The sequence below is a fragment of the Protomyctophum parallelum genome (assembly GCF_964188405.1).
Source record: "Protomyctophum parallelum genome assembly, chromosome: 13".
NCBI lineage: Eukaryota > Metazoa > Chordata > Actinopteri > Myctophiformes > Myctophidae > Protomyctophum > Protomyctophum parallelum.
This window is the reverse complement of record NC_139708.1, coordinates 43855135-43878452: the sequence shown is the minus strand read 5'-3', so window position 1 is coordinate 43878452 and position 23318 is coordinate 43855135. Positions and strand designations below refer to the sequence as shown.

General features: G+C 44.2%; 1 protein-coding gene across 1 annotated transcript in view; it reads right to left on the bottom strand.

The window, feature by feature from the left end:
* The window catches only part of LOC310868701 (uncharacterized protein), a gene marked incomplete at its 3' end in the record, with an annotated part of 54649 nt that overhangs the window by 10933 nt on the left and 20398 nt on the right, over nt 1-23318 (bottom strand). Inside the window, exons 2-4 of the mRNA XM_083779158.1 lie at nt 7393-7704; nt 929-1004; nt 603-847 (exon numbers count right to left, since the gene is read on the bottom strand). Coding sequence (XP_083635284.1) covers nt 603-847; nt 929-1004; nt 7393-7704 — 633 coding nt within the window. The remainder of the gene's footprint in view (nt 1-602; nt 848-928; nt 1005-7392; nt 7705-23318) is intronic.

Here is a 23318-nt window from a genome sequence, read left to right as displayed (position 1 = left end):
TACAATCAATGTTTTGACGAGAACTGCTGCTGCAGACAAACCTATGCCCATTGCTCGCTCACGCTGCATGGGCAAGACCTCTACGCTGTAGAGTGCATTGCTGGAATTTGGGCTGTCAATCTGGCATCAGGGCCCGTGGGACGTTCCCTCCACCACTGCTACGTACCTATCCCCGTCCTTGAGGGAGTTCCACGGGGGGTCCCCAGCTAAATGATAGTTTGGAACCAAATGGACCCTTATGGGTCTGTAACTCTGAGAGTGTACACATTTTTGGTGTTTTAACTAAGCATTATGTTATACTTTAGCTATTGGAAAATGGCAGATCTACAAGCTCATATGAGCATGTAGGTTTGAATATATATATATATATATATATATATATATATATATATTCTTTCAGAAGACTTTTTATTGGGTTAAACACGTTGAGAGTCACCGCTAGAGCCGTGAAAAAACTCTTCTTTTATGGGGGGGTCCCTGCCATATCTCTTCAAATGAGGGTCCACGGGGCTAATTAGTGTCAATTTTCGGGGGTCCTTGACATGAAAAGGTTTCGGGAAACCACTGCCCTATATATATATATCCGTGACTGGCGTCCTTACCTGCCGCGGGGCCGAGGGTCGTCCCGAGGGGGGCGAGGCCAGCCTGCCCTCCTCCTCCTCCTCTTCCCGGCGGCTTGGGTCTCTCGGCCAGGCCGGCGTGGTGGTGGTCGTCGTCGCCGTCCTCGGGGGACAGCACCTCCATGTCCTCCAGCGGCGTCCAGCGGGGGTCCTGCTGGGGCGAGGTGGGGGACGGCTCCATGTCGCAGATGGGGTTGGAGCTGGAGTCCTCCACGCCGCCGCCGCCACTGCCACCCCCCCTCCCCCCGCCGCCGCCGCCGCCGCCACCGTCGCGCGGCTCGTCCTTGATCTGCCAGATGTCGCTGCACCACTTCTGCCCGAACACCTTGTCCAGGATGGGGACCCAGTCCTGGGAGACGGAGATGACCGCCGGCTTGTCCCGCTCTGGAGGGAGGGAGGGAGAGAGGAGGAGGAGGAAGGAGGAGGAGCAGGAACCGGAAGCGGGAACAGAGGGAAGAGAAAACGGGAAAAACAGACCGAGGGAAGGTGTGACGGAAAACAGCGGGATACAAGACCAAGCGGAAAGGAAAGAGAGATGAGGGGGGAAACAAGAGGAAGGAGAGGAACATAGAAGATACTTTTATGGCATGATCTGGAAATGTTGTCGTCATAGCAAGCAGACCGAGGGCACGAGAGCCATCTGCCATATCCACGTGGCGGCCATTTTGCTATTTAAGTTAATGAAATTCCACCGTCCCAACCTTAGAGTATATATATGACGGCACCGGATATTTCCTCCCATCCACTTGCATTAAGTTGCTCAAAAGTGCATGGGGCGAACAGAGTGCATTCTGGGAGGGATTTGCCCCAAACTCATGAACATGCTGGCCGTTGACTATCATTGCACGCGTTCACGTATGAAACAGCGGCGTTCACGTATGAAACAGCGTTCACGTGTCATCATGAACGCGCACAATGGTAGTCAACGGACCAGCGCGTTCATGAGTTTGGCCCAGCGCTGCAATACCAAATTCGGCCACTATGCCGTCTCTTTTCATACTCTAAGGTCCCAACCAGCAAATATGACGTGCGAGCAAAATGGCCACTGTGTGAGTCACTTCTTGGCATTCAATCCACAGACGACCATCTTACACCGTGCTCGATGAATTGAGTACAAAGGATCCCAATGGAAACAAGCCAACAGGCGCCGCTTTCTTGGGTTTAAATTAAAACCCTCTTAGCAGACCTTGTACTGAACTGTACTTCCCTGTGCTCTCTGCTCCTACTTCCTGGTTGACACCAAGGACTGTCTAAAGAGGACGAGACGCGAAGACCGTACGGGCGACGCCATGGTGCTCCAAAGAAACATGCGCAATGGGCTATATGCAACCAACACTTCCGCGTTCAGCTTCCTTGGTCTCAACTGCGCATGTTTCTTTCCTTCCATGGTGCAACATGGCGTCGCCCGTACGGTCTTCGCGTCCCGTCCTCTTTAGACAGTCCTTGGTTGACACAGGGAAACACTAGACTGTAGATCTGTAGACTGTCTATTGATGCGTTGCTCCCTCTCTCTCTCTCTCTCCTCGATGCTGTCCTAATTAGCGTCATCAAGCCTGCACCCCCCACACAAATCAGTACACACGCCGACGGTACGTTTCATTAAATATTAACACATAATGTGCATTGATTACTGTGCTCTATTATTCATGTCGTATATATGCTACCGTATTATTTATTTATTGCCATTATATTACTTTATGACATTACGAGGGTGCCGATAATATCACAAGGCAAATCCAGAAGGCTAGGATTCGATGCTACGGTGCTTGTATGGTGCTTCTATGGTCATACTTACTCATAGCCTATTGTGGTTGGACTGAGGCCGATTCTAAAAAGCCCTCTAAATCCTGACCTAAGCTTTCTGAAAAACTTCAAATATTTATATAGCAGCGTCAAAGTTATTATTTTTGAATACTGTACATACTGTACAGAACCCCAAGAGGGGTTCCTTATACAGAAGGCTTAGAACACCAAAAGGGGTTCCCACTTCCCGCCCAGAATGGGTTAACGTCTTTCGTGAAGACATATAAACATGCAGACAAAGGGAATACCAGATATAAACACCATCAGTAGTGCATTTGTTCACACTGTCTATGGAATGTTGTATGCATCCGATCTTCCCCAGGCACTGCTCCACTCCATAATTGGTAGACCAAACCAAAAATCATGCTCCATAATTGCCCACTGTTCCTCATGGCTCCATTCATACTCCCACTTTTAGGTGATAAAAGGTGACCACCACCGCGGTGGTTGGGAAAACTACAACATGACGTCACGCCTCCCACCATCTCCTCGAACTGCTGCCATCTGGCAGGAGGTTCAAGAGCCTAGGAGTAAGCACCAGCAGGCTGTCCAACAGTTTCTTCCCCCCAAGACCATCAGGACACTGAGGCCCCTTTTCCACCGGTTGGTTCCCAATGGGAACCGGTTCAGTTCTTTTTGGTTTTTAGTCCATGAGCCAGAGCACCAAAATTGAAACGTTAATCATGAATTGAGTGGAGCAAAACTATACCTATATTAGATTATTGTCACCATGACATTTTCCCCAATTGAGTACTTACACGAAGTCAATGATTTATAGTATTACAAATTTTACATTTTTAAATATGCAAATAGGAAAATATGCTAAATAATCGAAAATAGGATAAAGCTACTACTGTGGAAGGGTTATCATGTATAATTTACTTGTATTGATCCTAAAAACAATTTTATATAAGGTATAGTTTTCCCACCAATTTTGGAGCTCTGGCTCATGGACTAAAAACCAAAAAGAACTGAACCGGTTCCCATTGGGAACCAACCGGTGGAAAAGGGGTCTGAATGCTCGCCACATTTTGCCCCCAAGGCCAACGTCCTGAGAGATGAACAGCACTATCTATATTGCACTTTGAATGCATCAGCACTTTCTCCTGCCAATGTTGTCTGCTCTTTTTTTTTACTGCTTTAATGTTTTCTTTTTAAAGGCTTTTGCCTCCTTTGAATGTGTCTTATTGTTTTTAACATCATGAGTTGTGGAGAACGGTATTGTGCTCCCCTGTATGCCCAGTGTACTGTATATTGTGGAAGTGACAATAAAGTCTGATTGATTGATATTGATTGATAAGCGACTCACCGCTCATCCGAACATATATCTCCGTGTCCCAAATATACAGTTTTTGTCCACACACGTCTCCATATAAGAATGCATAGGTGGACCCTGCAGGCTATAGTCTACTAGTCGACTAGTTGTTTAACTAGGCCTACATATTATCTAATTGTTTTTATTATTATAATTTATTTTAAATAGTTGTACATTTCATTTTTTTTAACTATAACGATATTCCTGCTGATCTTGAGGCCTACAAAAACGGGGGGAAAAAAACATTCGTTCTTATCAACTAGTCAAAACTAGTACCAACAAGGTCGACTAGTGGATTTACTAATCGACTAGTTAAATAATGGACTAGTTGCTTAAAGCCCTATACTCCTCAGTTAATAGTGTTGTCCATACTGTATATCTAACCATACATAATGGACCTTTGCACTTCATTCTATTTACATGTCATACATGTATACATACATACATACATACAGTATGTACATTACACTGCAATTTACTGCTTCTTTTGTGCATTTGTTTCCTACCATTTGTACTCAATATACATCATGACACCGACTGCTCAATGTAAACCAAGAGCTATAGTTTCAAACGGTACAGAATACACAAGGCAACCGATGGCATTTCAACACAACATTTTATTATATAATATGTCCAGGGAGAGAGAGGGTGAAGGTCCGGCACGTTCCGTCTTGTACTCCTGTTGTTGCTAGATCGCACGCACGCACACACACACGCACACGCACGCGCGCGCACACGCACACACACACACACACACACACACACACACACACACACACACACACACACACACACACACACACAATTAAAATGGTTGAAATAAAAAACATTATTCATAATCTGATGGAACAAAACAAACACACAAAACAAGTTTATAGATTGATGTCTTACCATGGCTGGCTGTGTGTGCATCATTCGGACGCATGGCTTCCCAAAAGAAACGGCCGTTCCATGAAGTCCGCAGAAGCGACGAGAACGAGACAATTACCGTACATACCTCTGCTAATGGTTGCATCTAGCTGGCTTGCTACTAGGTCATCAAACTTTAGTCTTCCATATGCTTTCTCATGGGAGTTCTTTAACAGAGAAATGTGACATGATGAGATCATTAATAAGTAATTATTAGCCTTTTAGCGGTTATAACTAGTTATTCACATTTATGCTGCTGATCTTAACACTAGTCATTGATCCACGGACTACTAATAAACAATGTGTGTAATGACTGAATTACGCACTTTCAACCTGGCCTCCCTAACTTGGACATTGTATAGGCGGACATTTTGAGCATTTTTTCAGCATTTTCCACAACGCCTGCTACGATGTCCAACAGAGCGGAAATGGCCAATCTATAAGATCACAAACACATCGCACGACGCAACGCACTGTGAGCTTGTGGATCAGACAATTGTGCCATTCCGTTGTACAATAAAGTATGCAGGCCAGGGTTTAACCCATTCTGAACGGGCACCCATTTTGGTGTCGGCATCATGTTATGCTTTAGCTATTGAAAAATAGCAGATCTACAAGCTCATATCGCGCCACCGAGTGGCGCGATACGAGCTTGTAGGTCTGCTATTTTTGAAAAATCGAAGAGCGACTGACATTTCTAGAATCTGATCTCAGGTCAGAATGGGTTAATCAGACCAGTGTGTGTCCAGTGGAAACCTCGTATGAATCTGATCTCAGGTCAGAATGGGTTAAGTTAAGTTAAACCTTGCTAGACACAAACTAGCCATGTTACCTAAAGTTGAGCTATAGCTATCACTCGCTGCAATCAGAATGTATCAAACGCACAACGGCAGCTTTGCCCGATTTACACTTTGCCATAGAACGCTGTCGACACGACACGTAACTGCATTCGGCCAGGCTTTTCAAGGACACATGCTGAGCTTGTAGATCAGACATATTCGGTGCGCGACAGACGCCATCAAACGATGAAGTAAATTATAGACAAGCGTAAGTATGAGAGGAGGGGGGGGGGGGGGGGGAGGGGGGGGGGGCTTGTAGCCTGGTGGCAGATGCTCTGTAGGGAGAGTGCTGCTGAGTGCGTGCTATATATAGACGGGACAGGCCGTCATAACAGTCACTCCCAACACTCATTATGTTATGGAAGCTGTTTTGGTGTATACCGGTAATTCTTATTTTGGTTTGTTTTATTTGCTTTTTCACTCATTGGTATACGAACACCAAAATGTTTTGTCGTTTTATTTTCAGCCCAATAATTTCGGTGCATCCCTAAGTAATACGGTCAAAAGCAAAGTGTAAAACAACTGAAAAAAATAATGAATGCCACAAAAGAACAAAAACAAAACTGCAATAAACTATATATGTTAACTAAAGCCGACTATTATATTCAAATAACACTATTGACAACATTGAGGAGATGTCAACAATGCAGTCATTTCATCAACTTAGCAGCGAGTGAGCATGCCACGGTTAACCACCGAGAATGAACGAGGTTCAACGCTGGAACTCTACACAGCGTTCGGAACTATTGGGTCTCCCCCACCACGACACGAGGTTACTTCTCCACATTACAGCAGAGGAACTATTGGGTCTCCCCCACCACCACGACACGGGTTACTTCTCCACATTACAGCGTTTGGAACTATTGGGTCTCCACCACCACGACACGGGTTACTTCTCCACATTACAGTGTTCGGAACTATTGGGTCTCCCCACCGCGACACGGGTTACTTCTCCACATTACAGTGTTCGGAACTATTGGGTCTCCCCAACCACGACACGGGTTACTTCTCCACATTACAGCAGAGGTCTATGGGAGTCACAGCTCTTTCTTTCAGCGGGCCTGGGTTGTTACAATGTACAACCATGTCGCTCGCTGAAAACACGAGAAGGATCAGGGACCGTGTGTTGCGGTCGTAGGAACCAAGTATATGATTTGAGCTTTTTAATTTCTACTTTTACTTTTCTGCCAAGCAGCCACAATTAATGGTCCTGGTCCATTTTTATTATCGCCTCTGTCGGGTGGAAGCCGCATACATGTCCAAAACTGTTACTTCTGAGGATTAAAATTCAAAAAGCATCAAAAGTCGCAGATCTACAAGCTCGAGCCTATGGATCTGCTACTTTTTTTTTATGGTTGTTTTTGTTGGCTTTCGTCTTTATTATTATTTATTTTTTTATGGAGGGACAGACAGTAGGCTGACAGGAAATGGGGAGAGAGATGGGGGGGGGGGGGGGGGGGAAGACATGCAGTAAAGGCCGTGGGGATGGGGAGTCGAACCCGCGGCACGCTGCCAGGCTGTAGTACCAGCCACGGCCCATAGGGGGATCTGCTACTTTTGACGCTTTTTGAAGTTCATTTACGAAAAAACACTAGTTAAAATATGGAGGTTTCTTCCCACAGCAACGATATACATTACATAGACAGTGCATATTTGGCTTGTAAATTAGTAGCTGGTGAACACACGCAGGCACGCAGGCACACACACACACACACACACACACATACACACATACACACGGTCATTACGCAACTAGTCGACTAGTTTTCTAGTAAGATTTTTTTTCTTTTTTACATAATAGGTAGTTAAACAACTAGTCGACTAGTAAACTAGGCAACTAGGCAACTAGTAAAAAATACTAGAAGTTAATGCCCTAACCCACACACACACACACACACACACACACCATGGCTGGCCGCCTCCTTGGCCTCCTTCTCCTTCTCCATGTCCTCCCTGGCGTCGTCGGAGCCGCTGGGCGAGGCAGAGTCGTTCTCGGAGCCTCTCCTCCGCCCTCCTCCCCCAGCTCGTCCGTTCTCTCCTCCTCCTCCTCCTCCTGCCGCCGCTGTGCTCCGGTCCAGGCGCTCCTCCAGGAGGAGGTCCTTCTCGCGGTCCTTCTTGGTGATCTCCAGGAGGAGGTCGTCGAAAGACGCCTCCACGATCTTGGTGAGCTCGCACACGGCGAAGTCCAGGACCTGCTCCATCACCGTCTTCAGCTGACCTGCGGAGGGCGGGGGGGGGGGGGGGGAAGGCTTATTATTAACCCATTTAGACCTGAGATCAGATTCATATATACGAGGTTTCCACTGGACACACACTGGTCTGATTAACCCATTCTGACCCGAGATCAGATTCTAAAAATGCCAGTCGTTCTTCGATTTTTCAAAAATAGCAGACCTACAAGCTCGTAGCGCGCCACTCGGTGGCGCGCTATGAGCTTGTAGATCTGCTATTTTTCAATAGCTAAAGCATAACATGATGCTGACACCAAAATGGGTTCCCGTTCAGAATGGGTTAACCCATTTAGACCTGAGGCCGATTCTAAAAAATAAAAATAAAACAGTTTTCTGGAAAAAAGCCTATGTTTCGATGTCAGTGGTGCTCAACCTTTTTCACGTCAAGGACCCCCAGAATTATCTGTATTTGGTCTGCCCGGAACCCCCCATCTGGAAATATGTAGAACATGCTAAAGAACAATCTGAAATGTTGAAACCATAGGATACAAAAGGTAAAGTGGTAAACCTACACCATGAACCTGGCACTGTCTAGACAACATGCTAAATAACAATCTGATCTTTGAAAAACCACAGGACACCAATTTACCAAGTAAACCGTGAAGCTAGCATCTGTCACCATATGCATAGCACCATACTGTATGTACAGTGTGTGCCCATATATACTGTACAGCTGAACTGCAACCAGATCCTCCCTGTACCTTTCCTCCTGTGGCTCAACTCTCTGTCTAAAGACAACAAGCAAAGATACAGTACGTACGTCCCAAGTGGATTATGTGTAAAATCCACTAAATCAGGGGTTCTCAACCCGTGGGTCGCGACCCCTCTGGGGGGGGGGGGGTCGCCAAATTATTTTGAGGGGTCCCCAAGTTATTACAAATGTATGATTATATAACATATAATCTCCGGGGACCCCAGCCAAAAACGTTGAGAATCCCTGCACTAAATCACACAAAAAAATTAAAATAAAATCATCCTTCTAAATCGGTCATCTTGTCATGCCACAAACCCCCATCTGAAAATATTTTATTCCAGGGACCCCCCGGACGATAAGATTTGTGATTAAAAAAATATATATATATCTATATATTAGTCCAATGATATCTGCTATTTTTGAGAACGACCGATCTATTCTAAACCACTGTTAAAAGAGTTTTCTGGAAGAAAGAAAGACACATGGCAAGGACATTTTTTTATATAGCACCTTTTCTTACACAAGGGCAATTCAAAATAATTCATAATAAATAAATAAAAATACATAGCCTCCCCCTGGCCAGCCGGGGCGCCTGATGGAGGGGAAAGGAACTGGTTGGAATAACGTGTTCCTTCCAGGCGCTACGTCCAACCAGGGAAACTCCCCCCTGTCAGGTGTAAAGGAGCAACTTGGACACTCAGGCATGAAGGAAGCATGAGTTCAAGTCCGTTGCTCTCCCCTTGTCCCCCATATATGGGGACTAGGTTGGTGGAGGGTGTGTAGAGCCCAGGATCACATTACATGATTGACACAGGGGTGAAAAATGAGTTACAAAATCGTGGGATAAAAAATATATATAAAAAAACAACAGTGCAACAATGCAATGAATAGAGAATATAAATATAGTAAACATTAGAAAAAAATTAAAAATATACTCCCACCTTTGATAAAAGATATATAGCTAAAATAAAAAATAGCTGATAGTAGTCATGGGTTAAATAAAAAAGGACTATTAGCGTAAGGAGTGACTGCGCGGAGTAACCCAGTAACCTACATCCATTCAACAGAAGAACAACTAAGGTGACATAATTCAGTTAATAGTCTTGTGTAACCAGACAGACAACTCATTCCACAACTAGTCCATCTCCAAATGCTACATAAGAGTCTGGAACACAATTTTGTAACCCATTTTTCACCCCTGTGTCAATTATCTAATGTGATCCTGGGCTCTACACACCCTCCACCAACCTAGTCCCCATTATATGGGGGACAAGGGGAGATCAACGGACTTAACTCATGCTTCCTTCATGCCCGAGTGCCCCAAGTTGCTCCTTTACACCTGACAGGGGGGAGTTTCCCTGGTTGGACGTAGCGCCTGGAAGGAACACGTTATTCCAACCAGTTCCTTTCCCCTCCATCAGGTGCCCCGGCTGGCCAGGGGGAGGCAGTTTAGAGACCAGGATTACTGCATGTTTTTTGTGAGGGTACCTACCCTAGGGGACACGGGGAGAACATGCAAACTCCACACAGAAAGGCCCTTTCGCCAACCCCACCTCGGGTATGGGCACTGTTCATCTATGCTTAGATGATTCTTATTTCTATTACGACGAATTTGCGTGACTGCACGGCTATTTTCAAATGGCCGAAATGTATAGGGTTGTTTTGTTTTATTACTCGTCTATAAATCTGTTTGTGGCTTTGGGCCCGGCTACATCTCAGACATGCTGAAGCCATATTAGCCCTCCAGAACCCTTAGGTCATCTGAGGCTGGCCTACTGATAGTTCACCCCATAGCTGGAACAAAACATGGTGAAGCGGCATTCCACCATTATGCACCACAAACCTGGAATAACATTCCAGGTTACATTAGAAAATCCCCAACCATAGCCGTTTTTAAGTCAAATTTAAAAACGTATTTATTTAACATTGCATATCCCAATTAACTGTTTCTATTAAAGGTGGGAGTATCTGTTGTATAATGTAATGTAATTGTATCTATTATAATCTGTATTCATTTTAAAGTGCACTGTTGCACTCACTCTGTGTTTGTTTTTATTCTGTAAAGCACTTTGAATTGCCTTGAGTATGAAAGGTGCTATATAAATAAAATTGCCTTGCCTTGCCTTGCCTAGTGGTTTAACGTATGTTTTCTAATAAAAATGAAAATCGCCAAAGTAACTAGTAACTAAAGTTTTAAAATAATTGTAGTGAAGTAAAAGTAAAGATGTAGATGTAGTGGAGTAGAAGTAAAAGTACTGGAAATTGGAAATACTCAAGTGAAGTACAAATACCTCAAAATTGTACTTAAGTACGGTACTTAAGCAAAAGTACTTAGTTACTTTCCACCACTGCAAAATTGTGTGCGTCAACAGTGTGGCTCGGGAGACTAATTGAATTACAAGTAGACTCCAAAACATTTTAATTGCCGTTTGCGTGTGAATTTAATAAATGTCACACATTAATTCAACTGAAAGTAAAAAGAACAAAGGCTCCTGCAGGCCTTGGACAGAGCCTAACGTGCCCTTGATGCCAGGCACTGAACCGTCATGCCTGCACCGTCATGGTGGACGAGAGCCCCAATGCCACGCAGATGTGAAGTGCAATTCAGTGCTATCCTTATGTACCCGGCGGCTACATGCTACATGCACGCGCGTGCTCGCACAAGCACACACACTCACACACACACACACACACACACACACACACACACACACACACACACACACACACGCACGCACAAGCACAAGCAAAGGACATTTCAGCTGCTTTTATCACTCATTCCTCCCACTCTCAAAACATGTAATCTCATCCATTCAAAGGGCCGGGCTCAGCGAGATGACCCACTTTACTTCAACACACACACAACACACACACACGCACACACACACACACACACACTCACACACACACACACACACACACACACACACACACACACACACACGCACACACACACACACACACACACACACACACACACACTCTGACAGCTGTCATCCTTTCATAGTCACACTTCTTCTGACACACACCCTCTCAATCTGAAGCCTAAATAATAAATAATAATCTATTAATCACAGAGGCCGGAGGTCAAGCTGGCTTTTGGGCTTTTTCTGTCATATATATATATACACACACACACACACACACACACACACACACACACACACACACACACACACACACACACACAGTATATAATTGCTTGTACTATATAGGGCCTGCCAGCACTCCCATTAGCCAACATATAAAATCCTACTGGATTTTTTTTATATATACTTTGGCTTTTGGAGTTAACCTGATTAAAGAATGTTCCTTCAGCAGACCAAGCCATTTCCTGTTGACTCATGTAGGCATTGAGCTTTTAATCCACACAGCAGTGATTTATATGCCGCTTATATAAGAGTGGAGCAGCACTGCTCCACTCCCCCCCCCCCCCCCCCCCCCCACTCCACCACCCAAACAACAGTCTATATGAGAGAGGAGGAGGGGGGGGGGGGGTGGTTGTAGAGTGACCGGATGGGAACCGTTGCAAAGGTTCCCACTTCAAACCCCCCCCCCCCCCCCATAGTTACTGTCGAAGTGTCCTTGAGCAAGACTCTGAACCCCCTAACCCATTCTGACCTGAGATCAGATTCATACGAGGTTTCCACTGGACACACACTGGTCGTCGTTCTTCGATTTTTCAAAAATAGCAGACCTACAAGCTCATAGCACGCCACTCGCTATGAGCTTGTAGATCTGCTATTTTTCAATAGCTAAAGCATAACATGATGCCGACACCAAAATGGGTTCCCGTTCAGAATGGGTTCTAATTGCCCCCCCCGATGTGCAGGTTGGTGCCTTGCATGGTTTCCTCCGGCATCGGTGTGTGAATGTGTGTGTGAATGGGTGAATGTAATGCACAGTCTCTGTGAAGCACCTTGGATAAAGGCGCTATATAAATGCACCATTTACCATTTACCCCTCCACTCCTCCACCCAAACAACGGCCTCTATAGAGCAGTCGCAGTCCCGCCCCCTCGAGAGACCCGGAAAATAATCCCCCCCCCGTTTAATTTTCCTCATTAATTTATTTAAAGATGCGGACAAAGCCATTTCGAGTTGTGACAAATTATGACAATGAATACAACGAACAAATAATTAGAAACGGCAGGTTACAACACTTTTTTCCTTTTCTTCCTTGTAATTATTTGTTTGGTCCAGCCGTTCTTGAATTATAGTATTTGTTTCACTGTTTTAACTCACCGATATATGAGGTTATGAATATGGTTAGGTTTTAAGACATAGTATTACTGACGTTACGTTGCGTATATAGGAATAAGGTTAGGTTCAGGCATCGTTTTTTACTGGGATTAAAGGAGCATTCGGTGATTTGGGTGATTTGGAGGAGAAAAAAAACGGTCCGCCCTGGTAACAAGATATGCACATGCACATGCACAACAAGGCCCGCCCCCGCTCAATCCTGACTGGAGGAAGGCCACTTCTATCCTGATTGGATGAAGGCTTTCTCACCCACCACCAAAACCGAAACTAGTGTTTTTTGACCCCTGCGGTTCACTGGGGACAGGGAGGAACACATTCTATGGTCAGCACACACTCTATAGTAGGGAGGATTATCACACATTAAGTGAAATCACGGAATATACCTTTAAGGTTAGGATTGGACCCGGGGCGAGAGTTCTTGTAACCCACTCCTCCACCCAAAGCCAGTCACACTACAGACAGCGCGCACACACACACACACACACACACACACACACACACACACACACACACACACACACGCATCTACAGCAGGCCGGGAGCAGTGCCGAGCAACGATAAGAAAACCTATGTTGCAATGTAAACTACTGTAACATGATTTACCAATCAGTAGCCTAATTAAGAGGTTATTAACCACTTAAGCCCTATAATCCCTCATCGTAACGACGGAGAGCGAATGGCCGATCTCATGCGTAGCACTACAGGGACACCGACGTCTAAGGGAGTACGCTTATTAACCCCATTCTGGGAGGGAACCCCTGTTGGTGTTTTTAAAGCATTATGTTATACTTTAGCTATTGAAAAATAGCAGATCTACAAGCTCGTAGCGCGGCACCGAGTGCCGCGCTACGAGCTTGTAGGTCTGCTATTTTTTTTTCTTTTTTCGTGAACACGTTTCTAACTCATATCTTTTCTTCTGGGGGGGGGGGGGGGTCCCTGGAACAACATATTTTCAGATGGGGATCGGCGTCCAATTACATATAATTTTTGGGGTCCTTGACATGGAAATGTTTGAGAAGCACTGACACAGAAACATGATTTAGAAGACATTATTTTGTATAGGTCTAAATTGGTTGTATGAGTAAATCTAACATAAACAAGAGTTTATTATTCAAGTCATATATCAACATCTTTTTTGTCTTCTTTTAGTTTTTGTTAGTGGTTTAGTGTAAAAAAGAAAAAAAAAAGCTAAATTTCAGAAAAACATTAATGACTTTGCAAAGCAGTGAAAGTTGAGAAATTGAAACGTCTGTTTGGGTACAGACTAGAGTCGTTTACTAATGGGAGTCATCAGTCATGGCCTCCAGCGGCCATTAACACACACACACACACACACACACACACACACACACAAACACACACACACACACACACACACTTGCGTCGTTGCAGAACAGAACAGAAGAGACGTTCTCTCTCTGGTTGAGCGTGGGAACCATATCAAGTCAATTTGTCTCGCTCCGGGACGAGCGCCTCATTAACATAACATATGCCACTTGGTGAATGCTTTCATCCCAACAGTGTTACAGTGTCGTGATCGTATATGATTCATCTCTACATTCTTACGCTGACTTCACACCGGGGCGCTCGCCGGTATTTTCGCTGGCCTCTCATTCTTACCCCATTGAGGCAGAGCCGGGGGGGGGGGGGGGAGGGGGGACCAGCAAAAAATAACTCATCGTCAGAAGTTGAGAAAAACTCCACTTTTGATGCTTCAATACTAGGGATGTCGCCGATCATGGTTTTTTTTGCCTCCCGATCCGATTACGAACATTTGATTTTGAGCATCTGCCAATATCGATTTTTCCCCATCCAATATTTATATATTTATATATACAACACGTTTATGCCATATCACAATAGAGCGTCGCAGTCCCGCCCCCTCGAAATCCATGTTCATTTTTCCGCATAGACTTTTCGGAAAGTATTTATTTAAAGACGTTTACGCCGCGGACAAAGCCGACTCTTGTCGTGACAAATCATGACAATAAACACAATGTTTTGGGGCCAAACAAAGAATTAGAAAGTAGAAAAAAAAACAGCAGTTTTTTGTTGTTGTTTTTCTTCTTTGTAATTATTTGTTTGGTCCAAAATATTGTGTTTGTTGTCATGATTTGTCACAACTCGAGTTGGCTTTGTACAACACTTAAAAGGTCTTTAAATAAATACTTTTTGAAATATCTATGGGAAAAATGCATTGGGATTCATTTCCTGGGCCTGGCGTCGTCATGAAAGGGGGCGGGACACATTACATACATACATAGTACATACATACATACATACGTACGTACACTCGACACCACTAAGGTTGCCAAGTTCTGTGCCTTGAGTTGAAATAAGGAATCGTAAAAGTAAAACGAAAACTTTTTGAACTGATAAGGGACACACTTTGTTCCCTTTTGTTTTGCTAATCAATCTAAGACACCCACCTTAGTCCAAGTTCAAATAGCTCACGACACGCACGCAACACACACACAGTACACACTCCTTTGAATCGGTTCTACAACTTATGCACGCACGCACACACACAGCCACACACACAGACAGTGCACACTCCTTTGAATCGAATCACTTGCGACGCAATGCGCCAACGTGCAGCGGGACATATCACACCGCTGCGACGAACGCTAAAGCGGTTTTGTTGGCGTCTCTCGAATCATTGGTGTGGTTGGTGTGCTTAAAGATATATTCAGTGATTTCACTTAATTCAAATATCACTTATTTTTTTGTTTTGTTGTGATAATCCTCCCTACTATAGAGTGTGCTGGCCATATAAGGAGTTTCTCCCTGTCCCCAGTTAACCCCTGGGGGTCAAAAAACCTTAGGTTTCGTTTTTGACTCTCTATCCTGATTGGACGAAAGGCTGGGTCCCACAGCCAAAAACGAAACCTACGGTTTTTTGAGTGAAATCACTGAATATACCTTTAAACCTTCTAAACAACCTGCCGGGAGATGTGCATCTGTCTAGTAGTGTATCTATCCATCTACCCTTCTCCTCCTTGTGTCTGGGAGCTCGTCTATACGTCTAGTAGTGTATCTATCTACATATCCGTCTTAGAGTATATATGAATAGAGACGGCACCCAGAGGAAACCCTGAGGCCAAATGGACATATAGTGGCCGAATTTGGTATTGCAGCGTGGGCCAAAACTCATGAACGCGCTGGTCCGCTGACTATCATTGTGCACGTTCACGATGACACGTGGAACGCCGTTTCACACGTGAAGAACGCACGTGAACGCGTGCAATGATAGTCAACGGCAGTCAACGTTCATGTGTTTGGGGGCAAATCCATCCCAGAATGCACTCTGTTCCTACCCGGAAAGAGGAGTGAAATCGCCTCGTGCGCTTTAGAGCAACTTAACCCATTCTGAACGGGAACCCATTTTGGTGTTAGCATCGTGTCATGCTTGAACTATTTAAAAATAGCAGATCTACAAGCTCATATCGCGCCACCGAGTGGCGCGATATGAGCTTGTAGGTCTGCTATTTTTGAAAAAATTGAAGAACGACTGACATTTTTAGAATCTGATCTCAGGTCAGAATGGGTTCATCAGACCAGTGTGTGTCCAGTGGAAACCTCGGATGAATCTGATCTCAGGTCAGAATGGGTTAATGCAAGTGGATGGGAGGAGAACTCGGGTGCCGTCTCTATTCATATATACTCTAAGCTATCTATCTATCTATCTATCTACCTATCTATCTATCTATCTATCTATCCTTCTCCTCCTTGTGTCTGGGAGCTGGGCTGCCGGCTTTGATTCGCCCGGAGCTCTGCAACATTAGTTATGAGGGAGTCACTCATCTCCTTGGACACGCCCAATGAATAGCATTTTGCGAATGGCCGCACCACAGACATTCCCTGGCAGCTGCTGCCATGGATTCATCGTTATACAGACAGTTAGACGACTCCTGGATGATGTTTGTGGCCACGAGTTGATTTGTATACTGGTTGTATTGGAGTTTTTAGTTTTAGTTTTTTTCACAGTTTTTTATTTTTTATATATATATATATATTTCCTTGTGTCTTCACTGCCATCACTGCCGGGAGGAAAGCGTTTAACTTCGTAGTCTGTGTCTTTAAATTAACCTATTTAGACCATGAGGACAATTCTACAAATGTCTTCTATTTCATGTCAAGGAGCCACAGAATGATATGTAATTGGCCGCCGACCCCCATCTGAAAACATGTTGTTCCAGGGATCCCCCAGAAGCAAAGAATATGTATTCAAAGATCTGTGCCACATTTTCACGATTTTCCAAAAAAAATAGCAGATCTACAAGCTACGAGCTTGTAGATCCCAGGATCACATTAGATAATTGGCACAGGGGTGAAAAATGGATTACAAAATCGTGGGATAAAAAAAAAAAAAAAGAAATGCTGAATAAATAATGGACCTTGAAAAAGGGATAAGTGCAACATTCATATTAACCACTTTCAACGCGGCCATCTGTATTTCACGTCATTCTAGGTGAAAGATATTTCCAAAAAATGTTCCCGAAATAGCCGATCTACAGGCTCACAGAGCATCGCGTGCGTCATCACGACGTGTCGCTGTGAGCTTACGGATCGGCTACTTTCACCATTGTGTTGGCCTAAACAAAGTACACATATATATGCGGCGCTTTAAGTGGTTTAAGCTGCTCACAGAATGGAATTAATGCCATCATGCCGCTGAAAGGACACCGGGGACTGGAGGATGAGGTTGTAACCCCGGCTGCTGCTGCTGCCCTTGGTTTGAACCCTAACAGCGCTGCTCAATGGTCGTCTGGTTATTTATGCGGTCAGTGCACTGATGTATACGTACGTTTTCTTCTTTAACCCATTCTGACCTGAGATCAGATTCTAAAAATGTCCTCTACATCCTGACAGTTTCATTATTAACCCATTCTGACCCGAGATCAGATTCTAAAAGTGTCTTAGGTTTTTCAAAAATAGCAGACCTACAAGCTCGTATCGCGCCACTCGGTGGCGCGATATGAGCTTGTAGATCTGCTATTTTTAAATAGCTAAAGCATAACATGATGCCAACACCGAAATGGGTGCCCGTTCAGAATGGGTTAACCCATTCTGGGCGGGAGGGAAGCCCTTATGGTGGTGGTTGTATACTTTAGCTATTGGAAAATAGCACAACCTACAAGCTCGTAGCGCGCCACTTTTGAAAAGAATCGTGAAAATGTGGTGCAAGAATGAATATATATTCTATTCAGAGCGAACGTATTTAACTCAAATGTTTGCTTCTTGGGGGGGGGGGGGGGGGGAGGTCCCTGGAACTACACATTTTCAGATGGGGGGTCCGCGGCCAAATACAGATAATTCTGGGGGTCCTTGACATGAAATTGTTGAGCACCACTGACACTAGAAACATAGGGTTTTTTCAGAAAACTGCCGGGAATTTGAAGGCATTTTTGTAGAATCGTCCTCTCAGGTCTAAATGGGTTAAAACCTCCAAGTTGACCTGGTTTATTAATGATGATGGTGCAATATGGCGGCGCGCCGTGCAAGGTCGCATGGGGCGGCCTTTGGCGTCGCCTCTCCAGGGACAATATATGTTAATATGTTCAGTCTGTGTCTACAGCATGTATGCAGTATTTTACACATCGTTGAAGGCGGGAGGAAACCTCATGACTCCATTTTTGAGGTTTTTGATTTGTTTTTGTTGGCATAGATCAGTGCCTTTACGTCTGTGTGTCGTTTTGAAAATATTGAACCGAGGGAAGGTAGTAAAAAAAGTGCTTTGGACAAAACCTCTTAACTCCATTGGACCCTCAAAATGTCTGCTAAAGCAACTAACTCCACCACCTCTCCCCCTCCCATGGAAATAATTGACTATGTAAATTTAATATATAAAGTCACAACACCAACTTTGATGAGGCTGTATGGCTTTGTTTAAAAAAATATAAGGTTTTCTTTATTTCCTGAAAAATGAACATTTTTGTTATGGGGGGGGGGGGGGGTTAGGGCTGGTCTCCGGGACTGGAGGGACCGCGTGGGTGAACCGGGTTCAATATTGAGGAACCTGAATCCATCCCATGTGGAACATGGGATGGAACATGAGATGTTCCAACAAAAGTTGGAACATGTGAAATCCCTTTTCTACCAAAAGACTAAACTCAAAATCACTAAAATCAAATCTCCATGACATAAAAAAAAAGGACCTTCAAATAAATACTTACCTAAAAGAAAACATTCATAGATTAAAAAAAAATGAATTGATAAATCCCGATACATCCTGCTGAATACCTTTTCATTTAGTTTTGTGTACTGCGCGAGCGTGTGCATGCGTTCCAACTACATGCAGGCTTTGCCAAAAAATACAAAGAAACTATACAGTTGTTTCTTGCTTAGATTAACTTTTTGTTTTAAAATATGATGCTTTGTATTCCAGCAATATTTTTAACCCATTCAGGATGGAAACCCCATTTTGGTGTTTTAAGCATTATGTTATACTCTACAAGCTCTGGTAGATTTGCAATTTTTGAAAGAAATCGTGAAAATATGGCACAAATCTTTGAATACCCGGTATATATTATTTCACAGGGAACATTTTTAATTGAAATCTTTGCTTCTGGGGGGGGGGGGGGGGTCACTGGAACAACATATTTTCAGATGGGGGTCGGCGGCATATTACATAATTTTTGGGGGTCCTCGTCATGCCAATGTTTGAGAACGACTGACAGAGAAACATAGGTTTTAACCCATTTTGGCCGGGCACCATAGGTTTTAACCCATTTTGGCCGGGCACCCGTTTTGGTGTTAGCATCATGTTATGCTTTAGCTATTGAAAAATAGCAGATCTACAAGCTCATATCGCGCCACCGAGTGGCGCGATACGAGCTTGTAGGTCTGCTATTTTTGAAAAATCGAAGAACGACTGACATAGAAACATAGCTTTTTCAGAAAACTGTCAGTTTCAAACAGACATCTTTAGAATGTGATCTCAGGTCAAAATGGGTTAAAAAACTGTCATTTGTGGAATCGTCCTGGGGTCTAAAATGAGTTAAAAAGATGCCAATGCTCATCATCGCCCACGTCAGACCAACCAGCTCGCCCCGTTGGTTTGGATGAGGCAAAATGGAAGCGAGGGCTTTTCCAAATGTCACGCTACACACAAAGCCACACGGTCGTCTTGAGTTATTGTTACACTTCATTCAGCCGTCCAGCCTGTCCTGTAATCACGTGTTCCGTTTCCTCCTGGCAGGCAGACACTTGACCAACCCATGGTTTTTATATCTAACCCATTCTGACCTGAGATCAGATTCTAAAAAAATGTCTTCTACATCCTGACAGTTTTCATTCTGACCCGAGATCAGATTAAAAACAATGTCTTCCATGTCAGTCGCTCTTCGATTTGTCAAAAATAGCAGACCTACAAGCTCGTAGCGCGCCACTCGGTGGCGCGCTATGAGCTTGTAGATCTGCTATTTTTCAATAGCTAAAGCATAGCATAATGCTAACACCAAAATGTGTTCCCTCCCAGAATGGGCTAATTACTGTCGGGAAACCAAGCTTCAGTCTTCACAACTTGGCCCACGTTGGTGTGAAATACAGGGTTTCTACCCTGTAAGTACAGGGTTCTACCCTGTATTTCACACCAATCTTATATACGCAAAACAGCTTCTGCAACCTTGGCCACCGCGGCGTCTCACGTCTGCAAACAAAACGTTTATTTTGATTTACTAAAACGGCAAATAAAAGTTTGATCACTTAAGGTAATTCAGATACTTTCACAAAGCTCACTATATACACGACAACCCACTTCATAAAATAAAAAAAAAGCTAATGTATAGAATGAGTGTACACACAAACAAAGCACTGACACAGCAAATTAAAAGATATTTCATAACTTTTTGTATACCGGTAGTTCAAGTTGTGGATGTTGAAATCGTAATGGGAGCTTGGCACAGAATCCCAAGACACAAATGGACTCGTCTCGCAGCCTGCCAGTGTTTGACGCGTGCATCTTCGTTGGCATGTATTCTTCGCGGTATTTTCTTCTTGCACGTGCCTTGCCGTCTCCCTCCCCCATGTCAATTAAGTCTGTGAGTCAGTGTGTCTTAGTCTTCCAAACAGACGAACGGTCCCACACACAAAGCTCCATGTGTTCAGAACGGCAAGCGTGTCTATTGAAGTGCTCGTGAATGATGTCTCTTATTTGTTTTCCACGAAAAACAACACACAGAATGTCCCACTTTCATGCTGCATAACACGGACTTAATGCATACCTTCACGGCATAATGCGAGTTGATGAGTCGATAACTAGATCAACGCATTTCTGACGGCTTTTGAACGACGACCGATGATCCAAGTCATTATGAGATGACTGAAATGGGAGGATTAGAAGAGGACATGAGAGCAGATGTGAAGCTGCGATCCGAAACTTGAATGATGAATGAAGCGTTGTTTTAGGCGGGAACCCCCTTTGGCGTTTTTAAAGCATTATGTTATACTTTAGCTATTGAGAAATAACAGATCTACAAGCTCATAGCGCGGCACTCGGTGGCGCGCTATGAACTTGAACTGAAAAATCGTGAAAATGTGGCTCATATCTTTGAATATATATTATTACAGAGTGAACATTTTAACTCAAATCTTTGCTTCTGGGGAGGTCCCTGGAACAACATATTTTCAGATGGGGGCGGAGGAGGCATATTACATATAACTTTTGGGGTCCTTGACATGAAATATTGAGCACCACGCCGCCACTGATACAGAAACGTAAGGTTAAATGGGTTAAGAAACCAGACGGTTATGGTAGAGTATGTTTTAGTACATCTGTGGGTGGAGGTGGTCTCGCTTCTCTTTCCTTGAGAGATGCAGACCCCATGGTGTCAGGTATAGGATGCCTACTGGTTGCCCACTGAAGCTAAATCTCTAATGCTCAAAATCTCCCCTCATCCAATCGGTAAAAAAAACAATGTCCCCGCGTTGTTTTACACCTTCTTTTTCGTGTAGACTAGGGCTGACCCAAAAAAATCGATTAATCGATGTTCAATCGATACGCACGGGAATCGATTTTTACATTTTGAATCGAATAGTCATTAAAAAAAAAAGCGGACGCTTTTGGTCCGCGAGACGGCCCCATTTGGTCCGCGAGCCATGCTCGCGCCTCGCAGCACCGCAACGCCTCCTCCCCTCTCCCCCTCACTCGTGGTGGTAACAACAAGGAAGTCAACACACACACACACAGCAGCCTGCACCCATGCCGCCACAAAAGAAATCTAAAGTGTGGTTGCATTTTAGAATATGCAAGGAGAACAAAGAACAAGTGGTGTACAGTGTCAACTATGTGACAAGAAATTGGCGTATCACATACGGGATGGCTCCCGAGGGACTTCCAGGCGCGTTAATTTGAGCCGCGGTCATCCACACTTTTCTACCCCAAGAAAGAGCCTCGTCGGAAGGGTCTGAGAGCGGCGTAGACCGCGGCGCATATTAGCGCGCCTGGAGCTCCAGGACTGGTGCTTTTTTTGGTGAGAGGTAATGCCTGTGTCAGGCAGTTGACTTGTTAAGGTCGGAAGTTTTATTAAGCCTAATTATTTGTGCGTCACTGCTTTCATGAAGGTGCTGCTTTCGTTGGGTTTCGAAGCGTCGACGATCGAAACAAATTTATATCGAAGCGTCGATCATCAAAAACGTAATCGAAGGTCAGCACTAGTGTAGACAGGAACTCGGTTGGGCTCCTCCCCTTTCTTATTACACTCCGTATATACAGCGTGTTCACCGTGTTGAGTTTGCAGATCTCCGCGCGCTACTCACCGTGGCCTCACAACAGCGCAACACCAGTCCTCCACACCCATAAAATAGAAATAAGTGCCACATACTCAGCCTATGCACAACCAATTGTTTTAACCCACAAGAAACATGAAAAACCTCATGTTTCTATATAAGTTATTCTCAATATTTCATGTCAAGGACCCCAAAGATTATATATGTAATATGCCGCCGACCCCCATCTGAAAATATGTTGTTCCAGCCTTCCCGGGACCCTCCAGAAGCAAAGATTTGAGTTAAAAAACTGAAACACTGAAAGAATATACATTCAAAGATTTAAGGCACATTTTCACGATTTTTCAAAAATAGCAGACCTAACAAGACCTATGAGCTTGTAGGTCTTGTAGGAGCTTGTAGGTCTGCTATTTTTGAAAAACCTTGAAAATGTGCTTGAAAATGTGAAAATATCCCTCAAATCTTTGAATTCCTTTAGAGCAAACGTTTTAACTCAAAGCTTTGCTTCTGCGGGGAGGGGGAGGGGGTAGTATGTATATACACAGAGAACTTAGTTAGAACTCCCGGGGCAACCAGTGACTTCCAGGAAAGTCTGGATGGCAACCGAGGAAGGTCGGTGGCGCTGAAGAGACAGCTGGCCTGGGTTCCTGGAACAACATATTCTCAGATGGGGGTTGGCGGCCAATTACATAGATTTTTGGGGGTCCTTGACATGGAAATGTTTGAGAACAACTGACATAGAAACATGGGTTTTTTCCCGAAAACTGTCAGGATTTAGAAGACATTTTGCAGAATCGTTCTGAGGTCTAAATGGGTTAAGCAGCAGGTGCTGCCTATAAGCTCCCCTATTCTCAATATTAAATCAAAAAGACAAAAGACTTTGCCTGCTATATATGTTTACAATTTACAATTTAGG